Source organism: Colius striatus, chromosome 5, assembly GCF_028858725.1.
Source record: "Colius striatus isolate bColStr4 chromosome 5, bColStr4.1.hap1, whole genome shotgun sequence".
Lineage (NCBI taxonomy): Eukaryota > Metazoa > Chordata > Aves > Coliiformes > Coliidae > Colius > Colius striatus.
The window spans coordinates 35,596,802-35,616,959 of record NC_084763.1 but is presented as its reverse complement, the minus strand read 5'-3'; the positions used below and the strand labels follow the sequence as shown (position 1 = coordinate 35,616,959).

The following is a 20,158-nucleotide window of genomic DNA, read 5'->3' as shown; positions in this document are numbered from 1 at the left end:
AATAGTAATTTTTTTTACCCAGGATACCCAACCACCAAAGTAATACTTAATAGTCATTGTTCTTACCTTAGTCCGTGCACAGAGTTTCCTGGTCGATATGATTGTGTCTACTATTCCTATAATTCCCCCCTGTGGTTCAGTGGGTGCCTGCAAAATTTGGTCTCAGGATCCAGTTGGTCTCCTCTGGAACTCCTGTCGATGATCCACGAGACCGTTGAAATCAACAGGACGCATCTTCCTGTCCTTCAACGACAGAGGTCCCCCAGGAAGACGATTTAGGATCCCAGACGAGCCCCCATCTGTGAGAAACAAAACAAGCTTTCTCGCGAAAGGCTCAGGTCAGACTCTGCAGTGAAGCACTTTTATTAAGCATTCTTGCAAGAGCGGGTGTCCTAGCTAGTAGGCACACCTGATAGATAGAATACTTGGCTTTTTATTCCCTATCCCGGATGCAAGGTCCCTCCCTTGTTTCCCCATTGATTAGGTACTCCAAGGTTTACAATTTCTCAAGGAGCCTAAAAATCCTCCCCAGAGGATGTCTGGTTTTTGTATCCTATCTTAGATTCCCCCCACAGTCCTATGATTTAAATTCTAATTAACACTTCAAACAAACATGTTAGTTGCTACACAGAAACAGGTAACAGTCCCAGGGCCAATTCACTGATTTACACTACACAGAAACGGATGAGGCCAGTTCGCTGATTAATACTATACAGAAACAGGTAACAGAAAAAAACCACAATTCTTTGTTTTCATTTATAATTCTGCAAAAACAACATCAGCATTTCTCACAAGGTTGAGGAGTCTTCCTCTCCAGAGGTTCTGAAATCCTTTCTGAATGTGTTCCTGTACAACCTGATCTAGATGGACTTGCTTTATCAGATGGTTAGACCAGATGATCTCCAAAGGTCCTTTCCAACCCCCAGCCTTCTGTAATTCGGTGATTCTAAGAGAACTGAGCTTACACATGCCCATGAATGACGCGCAGCCACGGCACACGCTCCACAGGTGTGCCTGAGAGAGGCTCACAAGGACAACAGGGCCAGCACATCCCGCACGGACCAGCAGCGCACGGCAGTCAAAACAGCCACCCAGGGCTCTCAGCAGCGCACGGCAGTCAAAACAGCCACCCAGGGCTCTCAGCAGCGCACGGCAGTCAAAACAGCCACCCAGGGCTCTCAGCAGCGCCGGCAACTCCCTCACCCAGGCGGTATCTCCGGATGCCAGCCCTTGGCCTCGGGCGCCTGCGCGCGCCGATCTCTTGCGCCGGCGCAAGGGCAGTTCCTGGTTCGAGCGCGGCCCCGGCCCTAGCAGTGGCGCTGCTGCGCACGGTGATGGCGACGTTGAGGGTTTTGGCGCTGTGGGTGTCGAGCCTGGCGCTGGTGAGTGGCGGTGGGACGGCACTGGAGCACCTCATCGCCACGGCTCCGCCGTCACCTGCGCAGGGTAAGGAGGGGCAGGCAGTCGTGGGGTAGCACGTTGCCGTTCCCTTCCTTTCCGCGGAGGGGCTCGCCCTTGGGTGCGGGCCGTGGGGCTTTTCTGGGCTGGTTCTCGCGGGAGGGCCACGCTCGGCCCCGAACAGTGCTGCGGGGGAGGTGGTCTGAGGCCCTCGCTCGCCCCGGGGCCTGCGGGCGCCGCGCGCCGCCCGGGAGCGCCTTCCGGAGAGTTGTCGGTGCTCCGAGGGTCTGCCTGGAAGAGGCCTGGCTCTGTGTGGCGGGAGGACAGCTGCCCGCCGAGCCGGGCCAGCCCGCCCGCTCCCGAGAGCTAGGCTACAGGCTCCTGACTGAGGGAAAGGGCGGTGGCACGAGGGCTTCTACGGCTGCGGGGTGCTCGGGAGTTTTGCTTTAGGGAGTCACCTGGGTTTTCTCTGTCCTGACTGATGATGAAGAACGCGGCTGGGAAGGAAAAGCTGGCAACTAACTTGAAGGAGACCTCTTCAGTGTTTTTCATCTGTAAAGGGAGGAAAGAACAAAAGGTAGACCTGGAAATAACTGCAAGTTAATGAGTTTCTTTCTGATAGTTCTGAGAAATGTAAGTGGAGCCAGGGAGTTTTGTTGGAGCCAAAAGTTGTGTTGATGGTGGAGTTGCTCATGGATTCCCTAGGAAAGAAGTTTGCATATATTGTTATTTTTTTATGCAAGTTTAGGAATTTATTCATGGCACTAGGTTGGTTGTTGATATGGAAAAGGATTGTGATGATACAGAAAGATGTGGATGACCTTTAAGTATTACTGTGACTAATACCAGTTTAATCTTAAATGAAGATAGTTGGGAGAAAAGCAACGAGGGAGACTTCTTGGCTATCAAATGCATATCATTACTGAAGTGATGTCCTTGTGAAGAGAGAGCTGGCAGTTTTGCATATCTAGAACCTTACATGCCATCCTGCTAAATATTCGAAAAGTTCAGCACCTGCATTCAACAGGACTGGACTGGCATAAAGTAGGGCTACAAGGCTGCATTGTTCCTTATTTTGGAAAATATCAAGAAGAGATGGCTTTAATGACTGCAGCAGAAGGATCATTGAGGGAGAATAAGAGTACTTACAGAAAGTATCCTTATGCCAGTGGAAGGGAACAGCTCTTTAAGTTGAACAGTGTTGTCCTTGGGGAGGGGCAGAGAACAAATATAAGTAGACTAACTATGAATAATCTTAGTGTAAGTGTTTAAAGGTTTCTGACTGAGCAGGTGCACTATTTGGTGGGTGTCTTTGTGAAATAATCTGATTTTAAGGGTGTATGGCAGTCATCAGTCATTAAGCTCATGCTGGTGTACATCACTGTCTCCCTGAAAATAATTGTATATGCTACTTTCATGCACAAATGCATATTGGAAAGGGGAGGGGGGGAGCTGTTTTTAAACAAAATTAGTTTTATGGTCAATGCTATTTTACCTATATTTTGTGGAGGAAGAGCTTTTGTTCTGTATTTGTGCATTGCTACATTGCTAGTCCATGAGTATGTCTCCTGGAAAGTGAGATCATACAAATAATTGGTGTTTAGTTAGCTTATATTGATTCCTGTACGTGTGAGCAGCATCTTAGTTGCTAGAAGAAGAAGAAGGAAAAAAAAAAGACATGAATAGTAACAGCTTTTTCTTAACTTGTCAGAATCTATCTTCACAGAGCTACAATTCACTCTGTACTAGCCGTTACATTACATTCTTTTGTTAGAAATGGCAATTAAAGTAATGCTTCCACTGTTTGGTAAACCAGGCTTGGTATGTAAAACTGATTTATCATTTTATTACATGTTAGGTGATTAATACTGATGTTATATCAAAAGTTAGTTTAATTAAATAGTGTTAAAAATGATCATAGAAACTGCAGTTATTAAAGGAAAATTGAGGTTTGGACCAAGAGAGGAGATTCTCCCTGATCTACCAAGTAGTTAATCTAGGTCAGGACCGTAGTATGTATTTGGTCCTGTAGGCAGCAAATTATGTCTACATTGTAGATGAAAAAGACAAGTCTTAAAACAGTAAGTATGCAGTACTTCTAAATGGAAGCCTTTGGCTGGAATTCTCTGGGAATGAACACCAGTAAATATTTTCTTTTAAGGTAGAAGATGTTTTATTAAAAACATCTGCATCACTTGGCTGTTCAAGTTTCTGTTAGGGTTCCTGTTGACCTCTTACAAAATAACTTTGTTTACTATGTTTGGAAATACATTTTATTATTTAAAACTGTGTTATATGGGGAGCTTTGTCTTTTAAAAAAATTTTCACCCAGAATAGGTTATTATCTATGGAAGGGGACCCACCCTAGGCAAGAGTCAGCCTTTCTAGGCTTCCAAAGCTGCAAAACTTGGAAGTGTAAAAGTCTTAGAACTTCAGCAGAGATATTGGACAACTCTTGGGCAACTCTCCCCTGTTGTCCTTAGAGAATGCAAATTGAAGTTAAAGGTAAGCTTGAGTTGTTTCTCTAACTATGTCAGAAGTCCAACTTAGATATTTTTTGTCTCTGTTTGCTACAGTTCTGGAATGGAATTGCTGAGTTTTTGTAACTTCAGTCAGAATTGTTGATTGTATCTAGAAGTAGAAAAACCAAAAGGCTAAGTATTATGTTAAAATGACTGACATTACTGTGTGCAAGTAAATATATAATCTCTATGTGTTTTGGTGTTTGGTTTTTTTTCTAGCATGTTCAGAGTTTTCCCAGAGGTCCTGTGAAGAATGTCTAAAAAATGTTTCGGTAAGATTGTTAGCATCCTTTTTGGTTGATGAGAACTTGGTGACTTTTCCACTTAATGTGAAATCGTGTTGTTAGGATTTCTTTGATGGGAGGGTTATTTTATTTTTAATAGTAATTCTAGTCAAACTACCCATAATAAGTTGTCGAGGTCAGTCAGTTCTTATATCTGTTCTTACTTAAATGGCATTATAGAGTTCCATTTTCAGTGTGTGTGCTCAGAGCTTCCAACTGAGCAAGGTGATGTTGCTGCTGGTTTAGACTCATCTTCATTTTGCAAGCAGTGCTCAATTAATTTTCTGTCCTGTACAAGGGCCAGATACTGAATCTTATGTGGATAAAATGCCTTGTATTTCTTGTATGCTGAAAAGGAAGTTAATGTCTCTGAAGATGCCTCATGCAGGACATTTTGGTGAGGCAGACTGCTTTGTAGATAATCAGACATATTGGCCTATCCACTATCTACATCAAACCCACGTGCTCAGGACTGCCAGGCTAAGTCACTGTTCTGGTAGCAAAATGTTTAGATTTCCAATGAGATGGCAATAAGCCAGGCATTTAAAACAATAGAATCATTTCCCTATCCTTTGCTGTAAATGTTTTTAGCTCCACAGTAAAAATCATGGCAAAAGGTGTCTGTATCTGCAGAGTAGAAGAAACTCCCATATTTAAAGTGATAATTGATCTCAAATTTTATCTTCAGATGTCACTCAAAAGAAACATTTCAGCAGTCTTTAAGTTCTGTAAGTTACTGCGAAACTTTTGCGCTAGGGAAATATTGAGAAATAGGCAAACTTACCTGGTTTAAGTATCTTTTGGCTTTAATGAAAAAAATACTACTTTCCTTGCACTGATATGGTGTGTTGTCAGACCTGTGTATTGATCATCATCAGCATGTAAAGAACTCTTTATCTTCAAAAGTATAAAATACGAAATGTAAAACATGGGTCACTGAAGATGAAATGGTCAGCAGTACCACTGGTGTGACTCTCGCTTTGAAGTGCTGCCACTGCTGCTGGTGCAAATACATGAACATGACTTTTCTTAAACTGAGAGCTATGTGTTCGCCTTGTGACAGAAATAAATCCTTTAGCTCTGTTTCTGCACTAGATGCTAACAGTTATGGATATGTTACTTGCAGAATCTGCCAAACCAATGGCAGTGTCCAGGTTAGTTTTGGTGATGGAATGATGAACAAGATTGCTTCAATAGCATTAGTGTTAACCTTGATGAAAGGAGTTTAGACTTGATTCAGACAATTTGCATATACATTTAAAAAAAAAAGGCTTTAACATCTAAAAGAAAGCCGTTAGCATTTGTGTGAACAAACGTGTTGTCATCTAACATCCATGATTAAAATTAAAACTGAAGAGGGCAAGTTTTCACAAAGATTAGACTACTTTAATTACTTTTATTGATATGTCTTTATATGTATGTTTAACTTGTGAAGTCTACCAACTACAAAACACAAGTACATTTCTTTTTCCTCGCTTTTTTTCAAGAGACCAGTATCTACTAAAAACTGTTTCCTTTGTATTTAACAGTTTTTAACGCTTTAGAGCAAGATAACGGACTTTGGGGAACTGAAGATATACAACAAAGATGGTTTGATAGTACTGTTAGATAAAGTATAGTTCCTGTCTCAGCCCTTTCTGTTATGAATTCTAAAACCCCTTGATCTGTCAAGGATCCTTTTTAATGTTATCCAGAACTTCTTCATGGGTTTAGTTGTGTGGTAAAGGAATTTTGAAGTAGTTGATTTAACAGAAGAAAAACAAACCTTAAGCTTGATGCTTGGTTCTGCAGAATTTTTATGCTGTTATTGTAACTATAATATGTGTAAGAACTTTAAAATTTTAAAAATTTGCAGATATGTAAGTGTGCACAATTAAGGTACCCAGTGTACTTTGCAATGCAGATTGGATAAGGCTATTATCTTTTACTACCTTGCAGGAACATTTCCTGTAGAATTTTAAGTGTTCTTTATTGTTTTCTTTCTTTTGATAGGAAAATGTAGGGCTGAAGTAAGTTTATATTTCTGTTCCTTAAAGATACAGATGTTTTAAAATTCTGAACAGTTGACTTTCTGGTTGTGTATTTCTTGTTAATTTTGTGAATTCTAAACCCAAAGCCATGTTATCCTCAAGTATACAGAGTACCTCAATATCTTCTCAAGTGTTTTCAAGCTAGTGTAAATATTTATTACCTATAATTACAAAATGTACTGACAATTTAGTTTGGGTTTACTTAGAAATTGTACCAGGACTTGTGGAGGTTTTGTACTATAAAACACTTTCAATATATCCATTCAGTGTTGTACTCACTTAAGAGTTCTATCTGTAAAGAACACTAAATTGTAAACTGTTTTTGAAGATGAATAATTTTTATGGGTTTTTGTTTCTTTTGCACAGTGCCTTTGGTGTTATACCAACAACACTTGTATTGATTACCCTGTAAGAAGCATTGTTCCATCATCTTCATTGTGTTCTCTCTCAAACGCTCGTTGGGGAGTTTGCTGGAGTAGGTACTAATTTTACTTTTGCTATAGAGAATTATTTACAAGTATATTTAAAGTAAGACTACTACTTACTAGAGCTTTTTCCTGATAATTTATTTGGAAGAGTGGGGACAGGAGGCAGTGGTTATGATTTGGAACTGTGATCTCTAATCTTCTGGACTTACAGATTCTTTGTCAACAGAGTTATTCTGATCTAATGGCTTTAAAACATTTACTGTATAGTGAAGTTCTGTTGATGTGAAAGTCTGGATTGAGAGACAGCAATATCGGAATGTTCCAGGTGTTTTCTGTACCTACTCAGGATTTACCTGTTTCTAAAACTATACACCTGAGGTACAAATAAATGGATCATTTCCTGTTAACAAAAGGTGACCATTCTTGCTTCCTTTTAACGTTTCTTAAAATGTTGGATGATATACCCAGATCCACATTTTTTATAGTATATTCCATGGCAACAGTGAATCAATACCACAGGGATGGAGCCATCCAAAAATTCTTGAATACTACTTTTGCTTAAACAGCTGAAAAAAAATTGTCATCTCTGGATACTGAAGGCAATGGAATTAAGGTTAATAAAGAAGCTGCAGGGTGCTGCTGTAGATTGTGGTGTACTGTATGATTTACTTGTTCTCAGTTTTCCTTTTGCTTTGCATGTGGTATTAAAAAATATAGCACAGTACATATGCTGCTGTAATTTGAAGCTATTTGAAGCAGTACTGTGTGTACAAATCTAAATTCAGACTAGACTTGAACAGAGAACAAATAAGAAAAGGCTTGCTGCTTTCTGTATATTTGCTCATGAACATCAGGAGGCTAAAGGACAAAAACAAGTGGAAATGAACTATCAGTGACAATGCTAAGTAGGGAGGAGAGGGAAGGAAGTTGCCACACTTAGAGCAATGAGATATGCAGGAGTCTAATTTAGAATAGCAAGTGTAGAAGATTGATATCAAAGTGAAGCGTGCAAGTTTCATAATGTTACCACTTCATATAATCTCTGCAAACAGAGGGACTAGATTGAATTGTATAGGAGAACTTTACTAATTCTTTGTTTTTACCAGAAGGGCTCTGTGCTTTGTTTTGTAAGAGAAAGCATTTATGGAATTTTGGACTTCTGGAATTTTATAGCACTGCAGAAGGTATATCATTTCACTGATAAGGCACACTTTTAAGGAAATTGGTCTTTCAATGTTATAGTAAATACTGTTACTATAAAAATGTAGCAAGCTTTTTTCTGGGAGTATGGTGGTTTAACTCCTGCCAGCAGCTCAGCAGTAACCACAGCTGCTCCTTTCCCTTGCCACAGAGGGATGGGGGAAGAAAACAGAACCAAAGAAGAAAACTTATGGATTGAGATAAAGACCGTTGGTAAAGGAAAAAGGGAGAGAGAAAAAAAGATAAAAAGAAATTGCTTACCACCTCCCACAGACAGACAGATTGATGCCCAGCCAATCCCCAGACAGTAGTCACTGGAAGCCAGATACCTCCTCCACTTCTTTTTCCTTTACCTCGGGTTTTATTGCTGATCACAGCATTACATGATGTGGAATAACCCCTTGGGTTAGCTGTTGTGGCAGTGTTCCCTCCTGACTGCTCCAGTGTGTTGCCTACTTCCAGCCCTGCTCACTGGGAGAAGCAGAGTGGAGCAGCAAAGAAGAGAAAATCTTGATGTTTTTCAAGCCTCTTCAGCAACAGCCAGAACACTGGTGTGTGATCAGCACTGTTTTAGCCAGAGATCCAAAACATGGCATCATACCGGCTGCCATGAGGAAAGTTAACTCTCTCAGCTGCTGCAAGTATAGACATGCATGTTGTTTTGCAAAGCAGTGGTTACTAGAATCTGCTGATAGTAGGGGTGTTCTTTACAGTGTACTCCTGGTATAGAAATGGTTTTTAGTTTGGGCTCCATTTGTATTTTGAGATTGATTGCACTTTAAACACAGAATGGAAACTTTGTAATGGAACACATACTCAGCAAAAAAAGTAAAAGTGCAAAAGCGGAAAACCTTGTGAATGTGGTGGTGGTGATATTTCTTTTTGCAAATAAAATGGAGAGATGGGTCTTCACTCAGTGTTACTGAAAATGAAGGTGAATATTGTAGCTCTCAAAACCCAATGCCTGGCTTCACAGTTTTGTATGGAATAAGACATATTGGCAGATAAATCAGCAGTGAAGAAAAAGAATGATATAAAAGCAGTGTAATACAAAGTAGCTTAATTGTATTGTTTTTTATGAATAACAAGGAAATGAAATAGAGGAGACAGGAGTGCAAACTTAAAACTGACAGTCTTTTTTTGCACTTTTTTAATCAGTTAAAAATACAATTTTTGCTTCAATTGAAAAATATAATTAAATGGAGATTAAAACTATCTTTTGTTTTTACTGAATGGAGTATGTTTAATTGCTTGTAACTTGTAGGGAAGTAACAGAATGAGAAATGTAGTATGGTAAAATGTGTTACAGAATTTACATGTTCAAAATTTATCTTGAACTAGAAACTATGTATTCATCTGTATTATAAACTGCACCCAGTAAATTACAACACAGAAGCAAAAATATTTACACGGATCGAATCTTTGGCAAGATCTGTGAAGGATATGCCTTAGCCAGAGAGGAGTTGATGAGATCTATAGAGAAGTAATGGTTTTTGGCTTGTGCATGTGGATCAGACAGAACAGACCTGTTGAACTTCAGTTGCTAAGTTTGAATGTCTTATCACTAGAACCTTAAAGCAGTAAAAAGTGCATGTGTAGCTACTTTTTGTTACTGCAGCAGCATGAAGCTGTTTAATCTGACAGAGTTCAGTGGGATTTATGTGGGAGAGGGGAGAAGAGACAGCTTCCCTGCCCCCTCTCTCTGTCATGCTTTAAAATAGAGAGTGCAGAGTATGTGCAGTGACAGGTGTTCAGGTGTTAATTATCTCAGTTGGTGCAACTTCTCTGAATAATTTCAGAGGTCCTCAAAGTGGTGTCTATAGCTTTGCTTTTATCATTCCTGTTTGCTTTTTTTTGGGGGGCCTCACTCTCTTCTAGGATATCAGATTTCTGATTATTTTTTTTATGAATGCAGTCCCATCCTGGTTTAGACCAGCTGCAGTTGTTGGAGTGTATGCAGTTAAAATAATACCCCTCCTGCATTTGTTAATCACTCTTTGTACATAGAAGATGACTTAGTACAAAACTCTCCACAAAACTTTCTATCTCCTTCAAATCCTCTGACATCATCATTTTATCTTGCCCTCTCTCAAGCTGCTGCAGGTAATGTGTGTGTGCTGCTGCTGCAGCATCTCTGTAGCTTTTATTGGTTCATGCTGTGCATTGCCTAAGGTTGAGAGTGGGCTGACAGAGCTGTGGTATAATAGCAGTAGATATATATCATATGAAGTATTACAGGAGGACTTTTAGTCGTTTGGTATATGCAAAGAACAATTTTACTTAATGTCTGTTCAGTGTAATCATGAATAGTAGCAAAATACTAATGTTTTTTGCTAGGTTTTAACTGTGGTAGTTGCGCAGATTTGTGTGCTTTGAATTTTTTTTGTTTGTTTTTGGACACAAAAAAATGTGTGGGAATAAGGGGAAGAATTATCAGAAAGACTGGAGTCTTTCTTAATGCTGGAGTCTAACAAGTTGAATATATTAATATTTTTCAGTAAACTTTGAGGCTTTAATTATTGCCATAGCCGTAGTAGCTGGACTCATCCTGGTGTCCGTAGCAGTCTGTTGCTGTTATTGCTGTTATTGCAGAAGACGTTCCAGGAGGTAAATACATATATTTGTTTCCTTTACTGACTGTGGGTGCTCGTCTTCTCTACCTACCTACCAACAATTTTTGCTCTCAGACGTGCTAAGAATCTTTTAATATGGAAGCAGCTTTCATCACTTTGCCATATTTGTTTGTGAGAGACAACAAAAAAAGAGGTATTCAGTGACAGTGTGACACTGGAAATGATTCTGGAATGAACACTGAAAGTGATGTTATTAATGGTAGCACCACAGATGTGTTCAAGTAAGCTATTGCTTTACACTACTGTGTTTTACACTTCCTTATTAAGATTGAACATGAAATATTTCAGTTGCCAAATAAATACTTATTTCTATAATTTCTTGCAAGGCAGGCTCCTAGTTCAGCAAAAAGGGACCGGGTGGGTAACAAGAAACTGAGCAACAATGTCCTGCAGCACTTGATATCCATGCTTTGGAATTTGCATTAGGATTTATCAGCAGATATCAGTGTCAAAGTGATTATCTGTCTGCCAATTCAACAAAATATTCTAAATGTAAAATGTTTTGCTCCAAGATACTAAGAGTGACTTACTTATTTTAAAGCTAAGTAATACTGCAAATATAAAAGTTCTTTAGGTCTTGAAGGACTTGTAAAACTTTATTTTTACTGGCTTCTCTTAATTGGCTAATGTCCTTCAGAGGGAGGGAAGTAGTTCATAAGGACCTAAAATAGGTAAGTCAGTGCTGCCACATGAAGTGATCAATGTTTGTTCCCTAATGAAACACCTCAAAAGCCTTGTTTATTGGGACAGCACAATATACTGTCTTTACCAAAGAAGTTTTAGAGCTCAGGTTTCAGGATAGTGCAGTTTAAGCTAGCTGTATTCATTTTTTCCTTCAATGCTTCCCCCATGGACCTCATTTTAAGTACTTGTAATTCATTATTCTTGTTTTAGGATGTGAGATTTTTTTAAAGAACTTACACATCTGTACAAGGCTTAGTGCTGACCTTCAGACCAGAGAAATATAGTACATCTGGGGCTTTAAAGAAAGGAGAAAATTATTGTAAATAACATGTAATTCTCTTCTCTTTTCCCTGAGGAACATGTATGCACCTGCTGGGATGGTAGATATGTCTGTCAAATATGTCCTAGTGCAAAAATTGATATTTTTTTTAGCCCCATGCTGATAAGGTCTGAAGATGTGTATAACTTTCAGATTTTATGTAAGATCTGCCTACATCCCCTGCAGCAGAACTGAGAAGGCCCCTCTGTGGCTGCTGTGCCAACAAGTAAAGCTTGATACCTTTGAAAAGAGATTTGTGCCTGATTTCAGTCTTAGTAGCTAAGTTGTCAATTGGTACAGTAACATCTAATAGATGATTAGTTGAAAGAATTGTCTTACGCCAGGACCCCAGAGGTGTCAAGCTTAATCTTCTAACACTCATAGGATATAAAGGTCCTGTCAGAATGGGGTCCAGCTTATTTCAGGAGGATTCAGAATGTATTCTTGCACTGAAGCCTGGTATATTACGGACTTTAAATCCACTGATTCTCTGCAGGAATTATTTTGCTCTCTAGTTCTCAGTTTTGGGAGTTGTTTTCTACAAGACAAACTTTTAATTAATTGGAAGAAGGAAAATGTGTAGACATGTAATATTAGTTTAACTGAATTCTTGGATCTCAGGTGTAACCCAGTTTTGCAGAAGTGTCAGTATTTCTCTGGAGAGTTTCAGTGTTTGAGAATCTCTAAAACTAGTCATTGTTTCCCTATAAAGATGAGCTGTTGCATCTGTTTCTTGCTGCCAAACTCCTCAAGTTTGATTTTAATTCTTTATGTGGAAACAGGAAAAGGAGGATCTAGAAAATTTGTATCTGAAACATTACATGGATTCTGAAATACTGAGTTGTATTTAAAAAGAGATGTATGGACTGACTGAGCAGATGGAAAACCTGAGTTCAGATTTACAGTTCTGGTGTCTGTGAAATTGTTAGAACATTTGTCATGCTGTAATTAACCACTAGATGTCACTCTTGCTTAACTTGTATGTCGGTTGCTGCAGCCATGTGGTTGCTTCAGCTGTTCATTTCTTTATTAGCAGGTGTAGTACTATTGTAAATATTCATGTCAAACAGCTTCAGATAGTGCATTCGGTTTTGCAAAGTGATGGGCACCTGGGGGAGCATGGCTGGTGTACATTCATTAATCCTGAAGAGTTGTTGTTAATTCTGTCAGAAAAATATACCAGGCAAATAAATATTGTTTGGCACTTGCTTTAAAGCTCTATAATTTTTATATGTTCTATCTAATGGTTAAGTAGAGTGGAGCTTTCTCCAAGACAAGACACAAAACTTCAGTGTCTGCATTCACAGAGCATATCCACACCTGCACAGACCAGATGTAGTATGTTGGTTCAGCCTTTCCCAGAATTACACAACTGATGCAATTGGGTAAATCCTTGCTTATTCCAGAACAGGGAAGGCAGGTCCCAAGATAGTTCATGAGGACTGCTTTCCTGAGGGAAGCTTGAGATTGGATAGTGATGCTTGTGGAAAGATAAATTGTTCAGGCATCAAACAGTCACGAACTATCAATCTTTTTCCAGAGGCCAACAATGGACTTAGCTGTGCATGTGCAGTACACTTACTCAAAAATGGGGTATGGCACAGGGGAAAAATGGCAAGTGGGAGTCTGCTTCTGAAACAGTCTACAAGCTGTTCCTAAGAGGCTTTAAATTGTCATGTGGAATCAGAAGAGGACATGACTGCAGTGAGTGAAGCATTTGAGTATAATAAAATATGAAAGGATAATTCTACAAAATTGTCAGTTACACATGTTCAGGAATGAAATCTTACATGGCTGTGAATAAGTATCTCAGGTCAGACTATAAATTTTTCCTAAGTCAAATGACTAAATAGTGATTGCTCTAACAGTGAAATTGCTTTTTCTTCCTCTGAGCCTTTTCTTCTTTCCTTATTTCTAGTAGACCAGATGAAGAAGAGGAATGGCTAGCCAGAAAGAGAGAGGAACGGAGACTACAGTCTTTACAGAGGTAAATCTTGACAGCTTGAAAAATAGCTGTGCACTTCCTGGTGTTATTCTGCCTTTTTGCAGTGGGAAGTTGAAAATAAGATGTCTCCTAGCATAGCTGAGCTAAAGTAGCTGTTTTGAAAATGTATATTTGTAAGTGTAATGTTGCCACTAATTTAAACCTTTAAATTGTGTCTAAAGGCATTCTATTTCTGACATAACTGTGAGTTGGTGATGCGAAGAGCATTCTTAGTTTTCTTTCATGCTGAAGACACAACATTCCTTGGCTCTATACTATGTCAGATTTGTTTTGCAGAAAGCTATTTACATTTCTATGGGGATTTTGAGGTTGTTTTATTCTTTTGGGTGGGTTCAATGAACAGTCTCTGCACGTATCCATAAGGTTGCTGGGGTCCACGGGATGCAAGGACCGCCAGAATCCAGTGGTGGGAGAAAAACAAAGAAAATATTTATTCTGGGACAACTGAAAGCAGTACTTTTCCTTTCACCATTTATCTGAGAATAAAATGGACGCAAAATGGTTTTTACAGACATCTTAATTTGTGAGCTGAAAGTGTCATACTTGAATGTGTGCAGAAGGATAAGAAATAGCTGGCCAGCTTCAGAAGTGTGATTGAGCATAGTTGTACCACACTTTTTTCCAGATAAGTAATGTTGACTTGCAATGGATCAGAAAAAGGAAATTTTCCACCTGGTTGTCCATTTCCAACTTGTCATGGTACAAAGACAGAGTGCTAGTGTGAAGGTGATGTTCCTTCTGCAGTGCTTTTGTTCTCTTCTACAGAGAAGGGATCCTGTGAGGAATATCAACATTTTGTTGTATGCCAAAACCATATGCCTTGTTGTGAAATGTACATCCCTAAATATTATGCTGCTTTGTTCAGTTAAATTGATACTTACTTGTATATTGCAAAGCAAAGGCAGTGACCAGGTGCATAGGGTATATTTGTATACCATAACCTTTCGACTGTGATTTCTTGGTACAGTTAATCTGTAGGAAGCCTGATACTTTTGGACTGTAGGGTTTGCTGTGCACACACAGAGCAGGTGATGATGCACCAGGCAATTAGTAACACAGAGCTAAGACCAGCTCCATTCCTGAATAAAGCCCCAGAACAAGGATTGCTGGGAGCAGACTGCTGTGCCAGGATGATTGCTGCAGCCTTAGAGCAGAGCAGCAGCCAGCTTTCCTAGCTTGTCTCAGGATTTGGTCTGTGAAACAGAGAAACTGTTCTAATTGCAGAAGAGAGCTTAGCAGGAGCCCTGGGGTGTTTGCCACTTCCTGAATATGCATAGCTATTCTGCACGTGGCTTGGGGGTTGTGGGAAAACATGAGGAGTGGGCTACTTAGAGCAACTATAACACCTCACTCTATCTCCTGCTTACTTCCTGTAAGTCCATAGGAGGATGAGTTCTACATAGGTTGCTGTGCCCTGTGATGCCTGGACTTAGTAGTAGAAAGGGACATAAGGGAGATGAGTATCACAGGGAAACAGTAGTGGAAGGTTTTGAGTCTGTCTTGGTTTTCTCATCATGTTTTATCTGCGTGCTTTCCAGAAGTGCAGTTGTAGGGAAAGGCCAGTTCAGCCTTTCAGCTCTGTAGGAAGTAGGATAATTGCTTCTGAGGATGCACAGGATCTGATTAGCAATATGAATTGTTTGGAGGTGGAATATGCATGGGGCAGATGGGATCTTTCCTGAATTAAGCTGTCAATGCTTAACAGCTTTCTGCTGAATATATGCAAATTAGAATCGGGTGGAAGTCACAACTTGTCTATCTGGGCTGAATTTTGGTAATGGCAACAAACTGTTGTTGTTTTTGGGTTTTTTGGTTTGTTTTTTTTGGTTTTTTTTGTTAGAGGAGTGTTGTTTTGCCAGATTCTGTGTCCTTATCTCAAAATTTGTAGATCCTGGGTCATCTTAGTCAAATAGTTGTTCAGGAACTTGTTTGTTTATTTTTAAACCAAGCAAAATAGATGCTGCCATTGGGATATAGGAAGATTATCTCAGGAATGATGTTGTGATTCCATTTAAAGTCCTGTCACTTTTTTTCCCCCTTCACCTTTCTAAAGGGAAGAGGAATAAGAAACTGACTCATCATGTTCTTGTTTTATGTGACTAGTTAAAGTTTGACAATATTAGATACAGTCTTGAAAACTGTCTTATGATTAGACTGGTGAAGCAGTGATTTGTTTGCACTTCATTAAAAACCCTACATCAGGGACAGTTACTCACTTTGTTAAAAACCATGTGCCAGAGGCAGTGACTATGCTCAGAGAGGCTGTGTTCTGTGGGGGAGATCCTGTATTTGCAGAAGCTGTAATTGTTGGGAGGAACCCGTGCCAGAGATGTTTATTAAGGACTGTGTCCTGTGGGAGGGACCCTGTATAGGAGCAGGGGAAGAGTCATCCCCATCTTGAGAAGAGAGAAGTGGCAGAGATCATCTATGAGAGACTGTGTCCCCCATTCCCTACCCCACCCCAAATTGTTGAGAGGGGAGAAGGTAGAGATATCAGGAGCGGTGAGCTGTGCCTGGGAAGAAAGAAGGGATGGGGGAGGGAGATCTTAAAGTGCTGGTTGTACTTTTCTCATCATCCTGCTCTCTTTTTGCTTTTTGTTCTGTTTCTTGTAGGTAGTAGAATAAACTTTCCCTACTTTCCTCTCTAAGTCGAGTACTGGAGTCTGTTTTGCATGGAACTGTAATTGGCAGGGAGCCCTCCCTGCCCTTGTCTCAATCCACAACAACCTTGGCTATCTTTTTACTCCCATTTCTCTGGGGCCTTTTCTGTCCTAAGGAGAGTGGGGGTGGATGAGGGGCAGTGAGCAAGAGACTGTTGTGGTGCTTCATTGCTGACTGGGCTACAACAACATAAGTAGAGGCACCAATTTTTATGTAGTACAATCTTTTAAAATTATTCTCTGCATGGATACCATGCCGGATTTTAGAAACTAATAGTTTTCAATTATACTTGATGTACTTCTTAAAATAGTAGTATGCCTTTTATCTCTTTAAAATTACTATATTTAATTAGAATTCCGAAGCCCACTGTAGCCAGAGTTGCATTTTACAATTATATTCCTTGGTGGCGAGCATTAGGGAATCTTTCTAGTATTGCATCTTATGTATAGAAGAATCATAGAATGATAGGGGTTGTAAGGGACTTTTTTAGAGATGTAGTCCAACCCCCCCGCAGAGGCAGGTCTGCCTAGAATAGGAATATCTATGTGGATGTAGATGCATTAATTCTGTACAAAAATCCAGTATTTTCTTTGTGCTTGAAAATACATCTTATTTTGACAATATTGATTGGTGAGAAGTTTTGGGGAATCTTACTGATATATAAAGCATATATAGAAAGGTAAGATATATAATTGATAAATGGGATTTTTTTTTTTAAACTTGCAATTGCATACTAGTTTAAAAATGCTGTTGTCTCAGGTGTAATTATCATATTTTTTTTACAGCTCAAAACAGTCTGAATGTTCTTCTGATGCCTTTGTTTGTTGTAGGAAACATGAAAGAAAACTGAAGCATGATGAAATACGTAAGAAGTATGGTATGTAGTAATCTTGTTTTCATACTCAGTATCTAAATTGTTTCCTTCTTCGTAATAAAAATTCACAGCAGAAACAAGCTGCTTTACGAGCAGCAGAAGTAGTCAAGGCCAATTTCCTATTGATGTGTGTCTTCTGTCACCTGAACACCTGATCTCATTGCTGTTCTGCTCCTGTTCTTTTTCCTTGTACTCTCTCTCCTAGTGGGCAAGAGACAATGTGCTGGGTGGGGTGTTTGGCTGGGGCAGGCATTTAAATATAAGTGGTTGATTTTGTCTCTTCCTGAGTAAGAGTACTGATTTTGGGTTGAGTTTTTTATTTGTTTGGTTTTAAATGTGATAAACCAATCTAGTTGCAATTAGCCAGTAGACTTATGGTTATTGAAGGAGGATAGACTGACTAGCAAGCGTCGTTTAAAATAGGGATGGAGGATGCAGCCTAACATAGGATAAAAATGGTTGGATTTTCTTTGTTTTTAAGTGGGGCTGTGGTCCGGTAGAAGAGTATCCCAAGATTGTAGGACCTGCTTGTCATTCTTTGCACTTGCCATTTGATTTCTTCATAGGGTTAAATATTCAGAGACAAATATGCTAAAACTATGCTGCACTTTTTATTATGCAAATTGAACTCATTTCAGAAAAGGTGATTCTAGTCACTCAAACTGTTAATTTTCATCCTCTTGTTAACTTGATTGGCAGAGACTGGGAATGTCTTCATGAATTCACAGCCTGCCTTTTGGCTGATGCAGAGAAGATACAGACTATCTCTGTAGGGAATTCCCTGCCTGGAGAACATTTGCCAAAGTATGGTCTTTTGCTGGAATGGAGGAAAATTTTGCAGGAGGAAGAATGTTGTAAAAAGTAGAAGTAATTTTTGTTAAACATCAGTTATGAACTTCAGTCCTGTGGTATTTTAAAGGATAATTGACCCTGAATCACAACCACAATTCAGTTTGAAAAAATTCATTTGAGTGGTTAACAACAATAGTCCAGATTAAAGCAAAAACGAAACTCCAAACAAACAAAACAACAAAACAAAAAAAAAGAACACACACTTTTTGTGTTGTCTCTCCTTAGAAGAGACCTTAGACCTTGGGATAGTTCTGATAATGAGTTCAAAACAATGGCTGTGTCTCCAAACTGCCATGCAGCACTCTATAAGTGTATCAAAGCACTGCACTGAAGTTAAGTGATATTTCGAAAGGTTGTGTTCAGTAGTATTCTGCTTGTGAAATTAGTTCACTTGTCTCTGGATGGTCCTACATTTAAGTGAAGATAATTCTCTCCAGTGCATAAATTTCAGACCTTCACAGAATGTTTTACTTGATCTTCTAAATAAAGTTGATTTATGGACAGGTTTGTTTTATTGCACATGCAAAGAATAATTCATATTATCGAATGTATTCATTCGAGGCCTGGATTCTCATAATTCGTTTTTTGTAATGAAGAAAAACTGAACTCTTATGTGAATAGTTGGCACATTCTTTCAGGATGTACGTAACTGAAAAAAAGCGAAAGACAAAATACATATAAATTCTGAAATCCCTACATATCATTGCTGATGTATATAGTTTATATTCTGACAACATCCAGACAAATGATTGTCAAAGTAATTTGGTGATACATGATAGAGTAAGTCTTGCTATAGCCTTGGATCTTTTGTCTTCATTTGTCACTGTCTAGTAAATACATATGTTAGCATATTAAATATAATCTAATAAAAATTGCCTCAAATAATTATGGAGACAGTAGGTTAGTTTATACTCTTACGCACTGCAGAGAGGATTCTCAGTTAAGTAGGCATGGATGAGTGGCAGAATGACAATGACTTTGTTAACCTGACTGGGTAGATTAAGATAGATCATCATGCCTGAAATGTCAATGTTTGGTTGGCTTTAAGGGAATGCCTTTTCCCATTTCATCCACCAGCTTTCCTTACCCCATTTAAATGGTAATTACACATTTATAATGCATTGCAGGTGTCACTCTAGCCACAGTCCTTTGGGAGCATTGGAAGCAATAGAGAGCTTTAGCAACCAGAAATACAGGCTTTGAATTGTTTCTTTGTTGCACAATTTGATAGTATTTTTCATTTCTCACAGGCATGAATGCAGTATGATTACCCAAATTATAGGCTGACTGTTAGAAAATTTTAAAGTAGAATTCAGAGTACTTTGCAGTTTGCGAGGCATACAAAGGAACTACAATTCAATTGCTGCTGCATTTGCTACTATTGTATGTTCAGTACAGCATTAGTGAGAAGCTGCTTTATTATTTATTTATATATTTCAGGGTTTTGCCTGGTGTTAGTGGAAGGCTTCTTTCTTGTAATTTTTACAAAATTATTGCCTTTCATGATTCTGGGCTTCCACACAGCTTGTTTCAGTTCTGCAAAGGTTTTGATCAGTTAATTTAGTGATATGTAATTTTTATATTCAATAGTTTGTCACAGTAATTGTTCTTTCTGTTAAAGATAGATATTTTGTCTTGGCTGTCTTAAGTATTGTGAATATAAAGGAGGGAAACCTTGTATTGCTATGCGTGTAAATATATAAATATATTTAAAGTTGTTCAGTTTGTGAATAGAGTTGTTAACCTGGGGATTATAAATAAAGATGAAAAGTGTAATAAGGGGTTAAAATGCATATCAAACTACTTCATTTCTCTTTTAGCTTGTACAGTCCCTTGTAAATTTTTGACTTCTGAATTCTATTTTTGGGCAGTGCTGATATGCAAGAGCCAAATCTCAGTACTTTATTACAATTGCTTTGTCATTTCATACATATGAGGAGTCCTTATTTCATACAAGTTACTGAAAGATACTTGACCACTATATCTTTGAAATTTTTGAGTCTTTCTTAAATATTACTAAGTAGGTCAAATATTAACTTCAAAATTAGAGTAAATAGAAGTAAGATGTTAGATGTTTTTTTTGAAGTGCCCTATGTGTCAATATTCAGGTTCAGCAGTAACATGTGATGGACTTGATTGCAACCAAGACTCCTGAAGCTATGAACTTCTAGCTTCTCTGAACCTCACAGTGTAAATTACAAGTTGGGTCCTTGCTCTCATGTGAAATGGGAAACAGTTGAGAGAAAGACAACTCATGTCTGGTTCAGG

The 20,158-nt window shown here is 38.8% G+C and overlaps 1 protein-coding gene across 1 annotated transcript in view; it reads left to right on the top strand.

Moving 5' to 3' along the window:
- Positions 1-977: 977 nt before the first annotated feature.
- Positions 978-20,158, top strand: part of LOC104551140 (pituitary tumor-transforming gene 1 protein-interacting protein) — a 32,625-nt gene continuing 13,444 nt past the window's right edge. Inside the window, exons 1-6 of the mRNA XM_061997410.1 lie at positions 978-1,446; positions 4,140-4,192; positions 6,601-6,709; positions 10,361-10,469; positions 13,417-13,485; positions 16,995-17,041. Of these exons, the coding sequence (XP_061853394.1) occupies positions 978-1,446; positions 4,140-4,192; positions 6,601-6,709; positions 10,361-10,469; positions 13,417-13,485; positions 16,995-17,041 (856 nt within the window). The remainder of the gene's footprint in view (positions 1,447-4,139; positions 4,193-6,600; positions 6,710-10,360; positions 10,470-13,416; positions 13,486-16,994; positions 17,042-20,158) is intronic.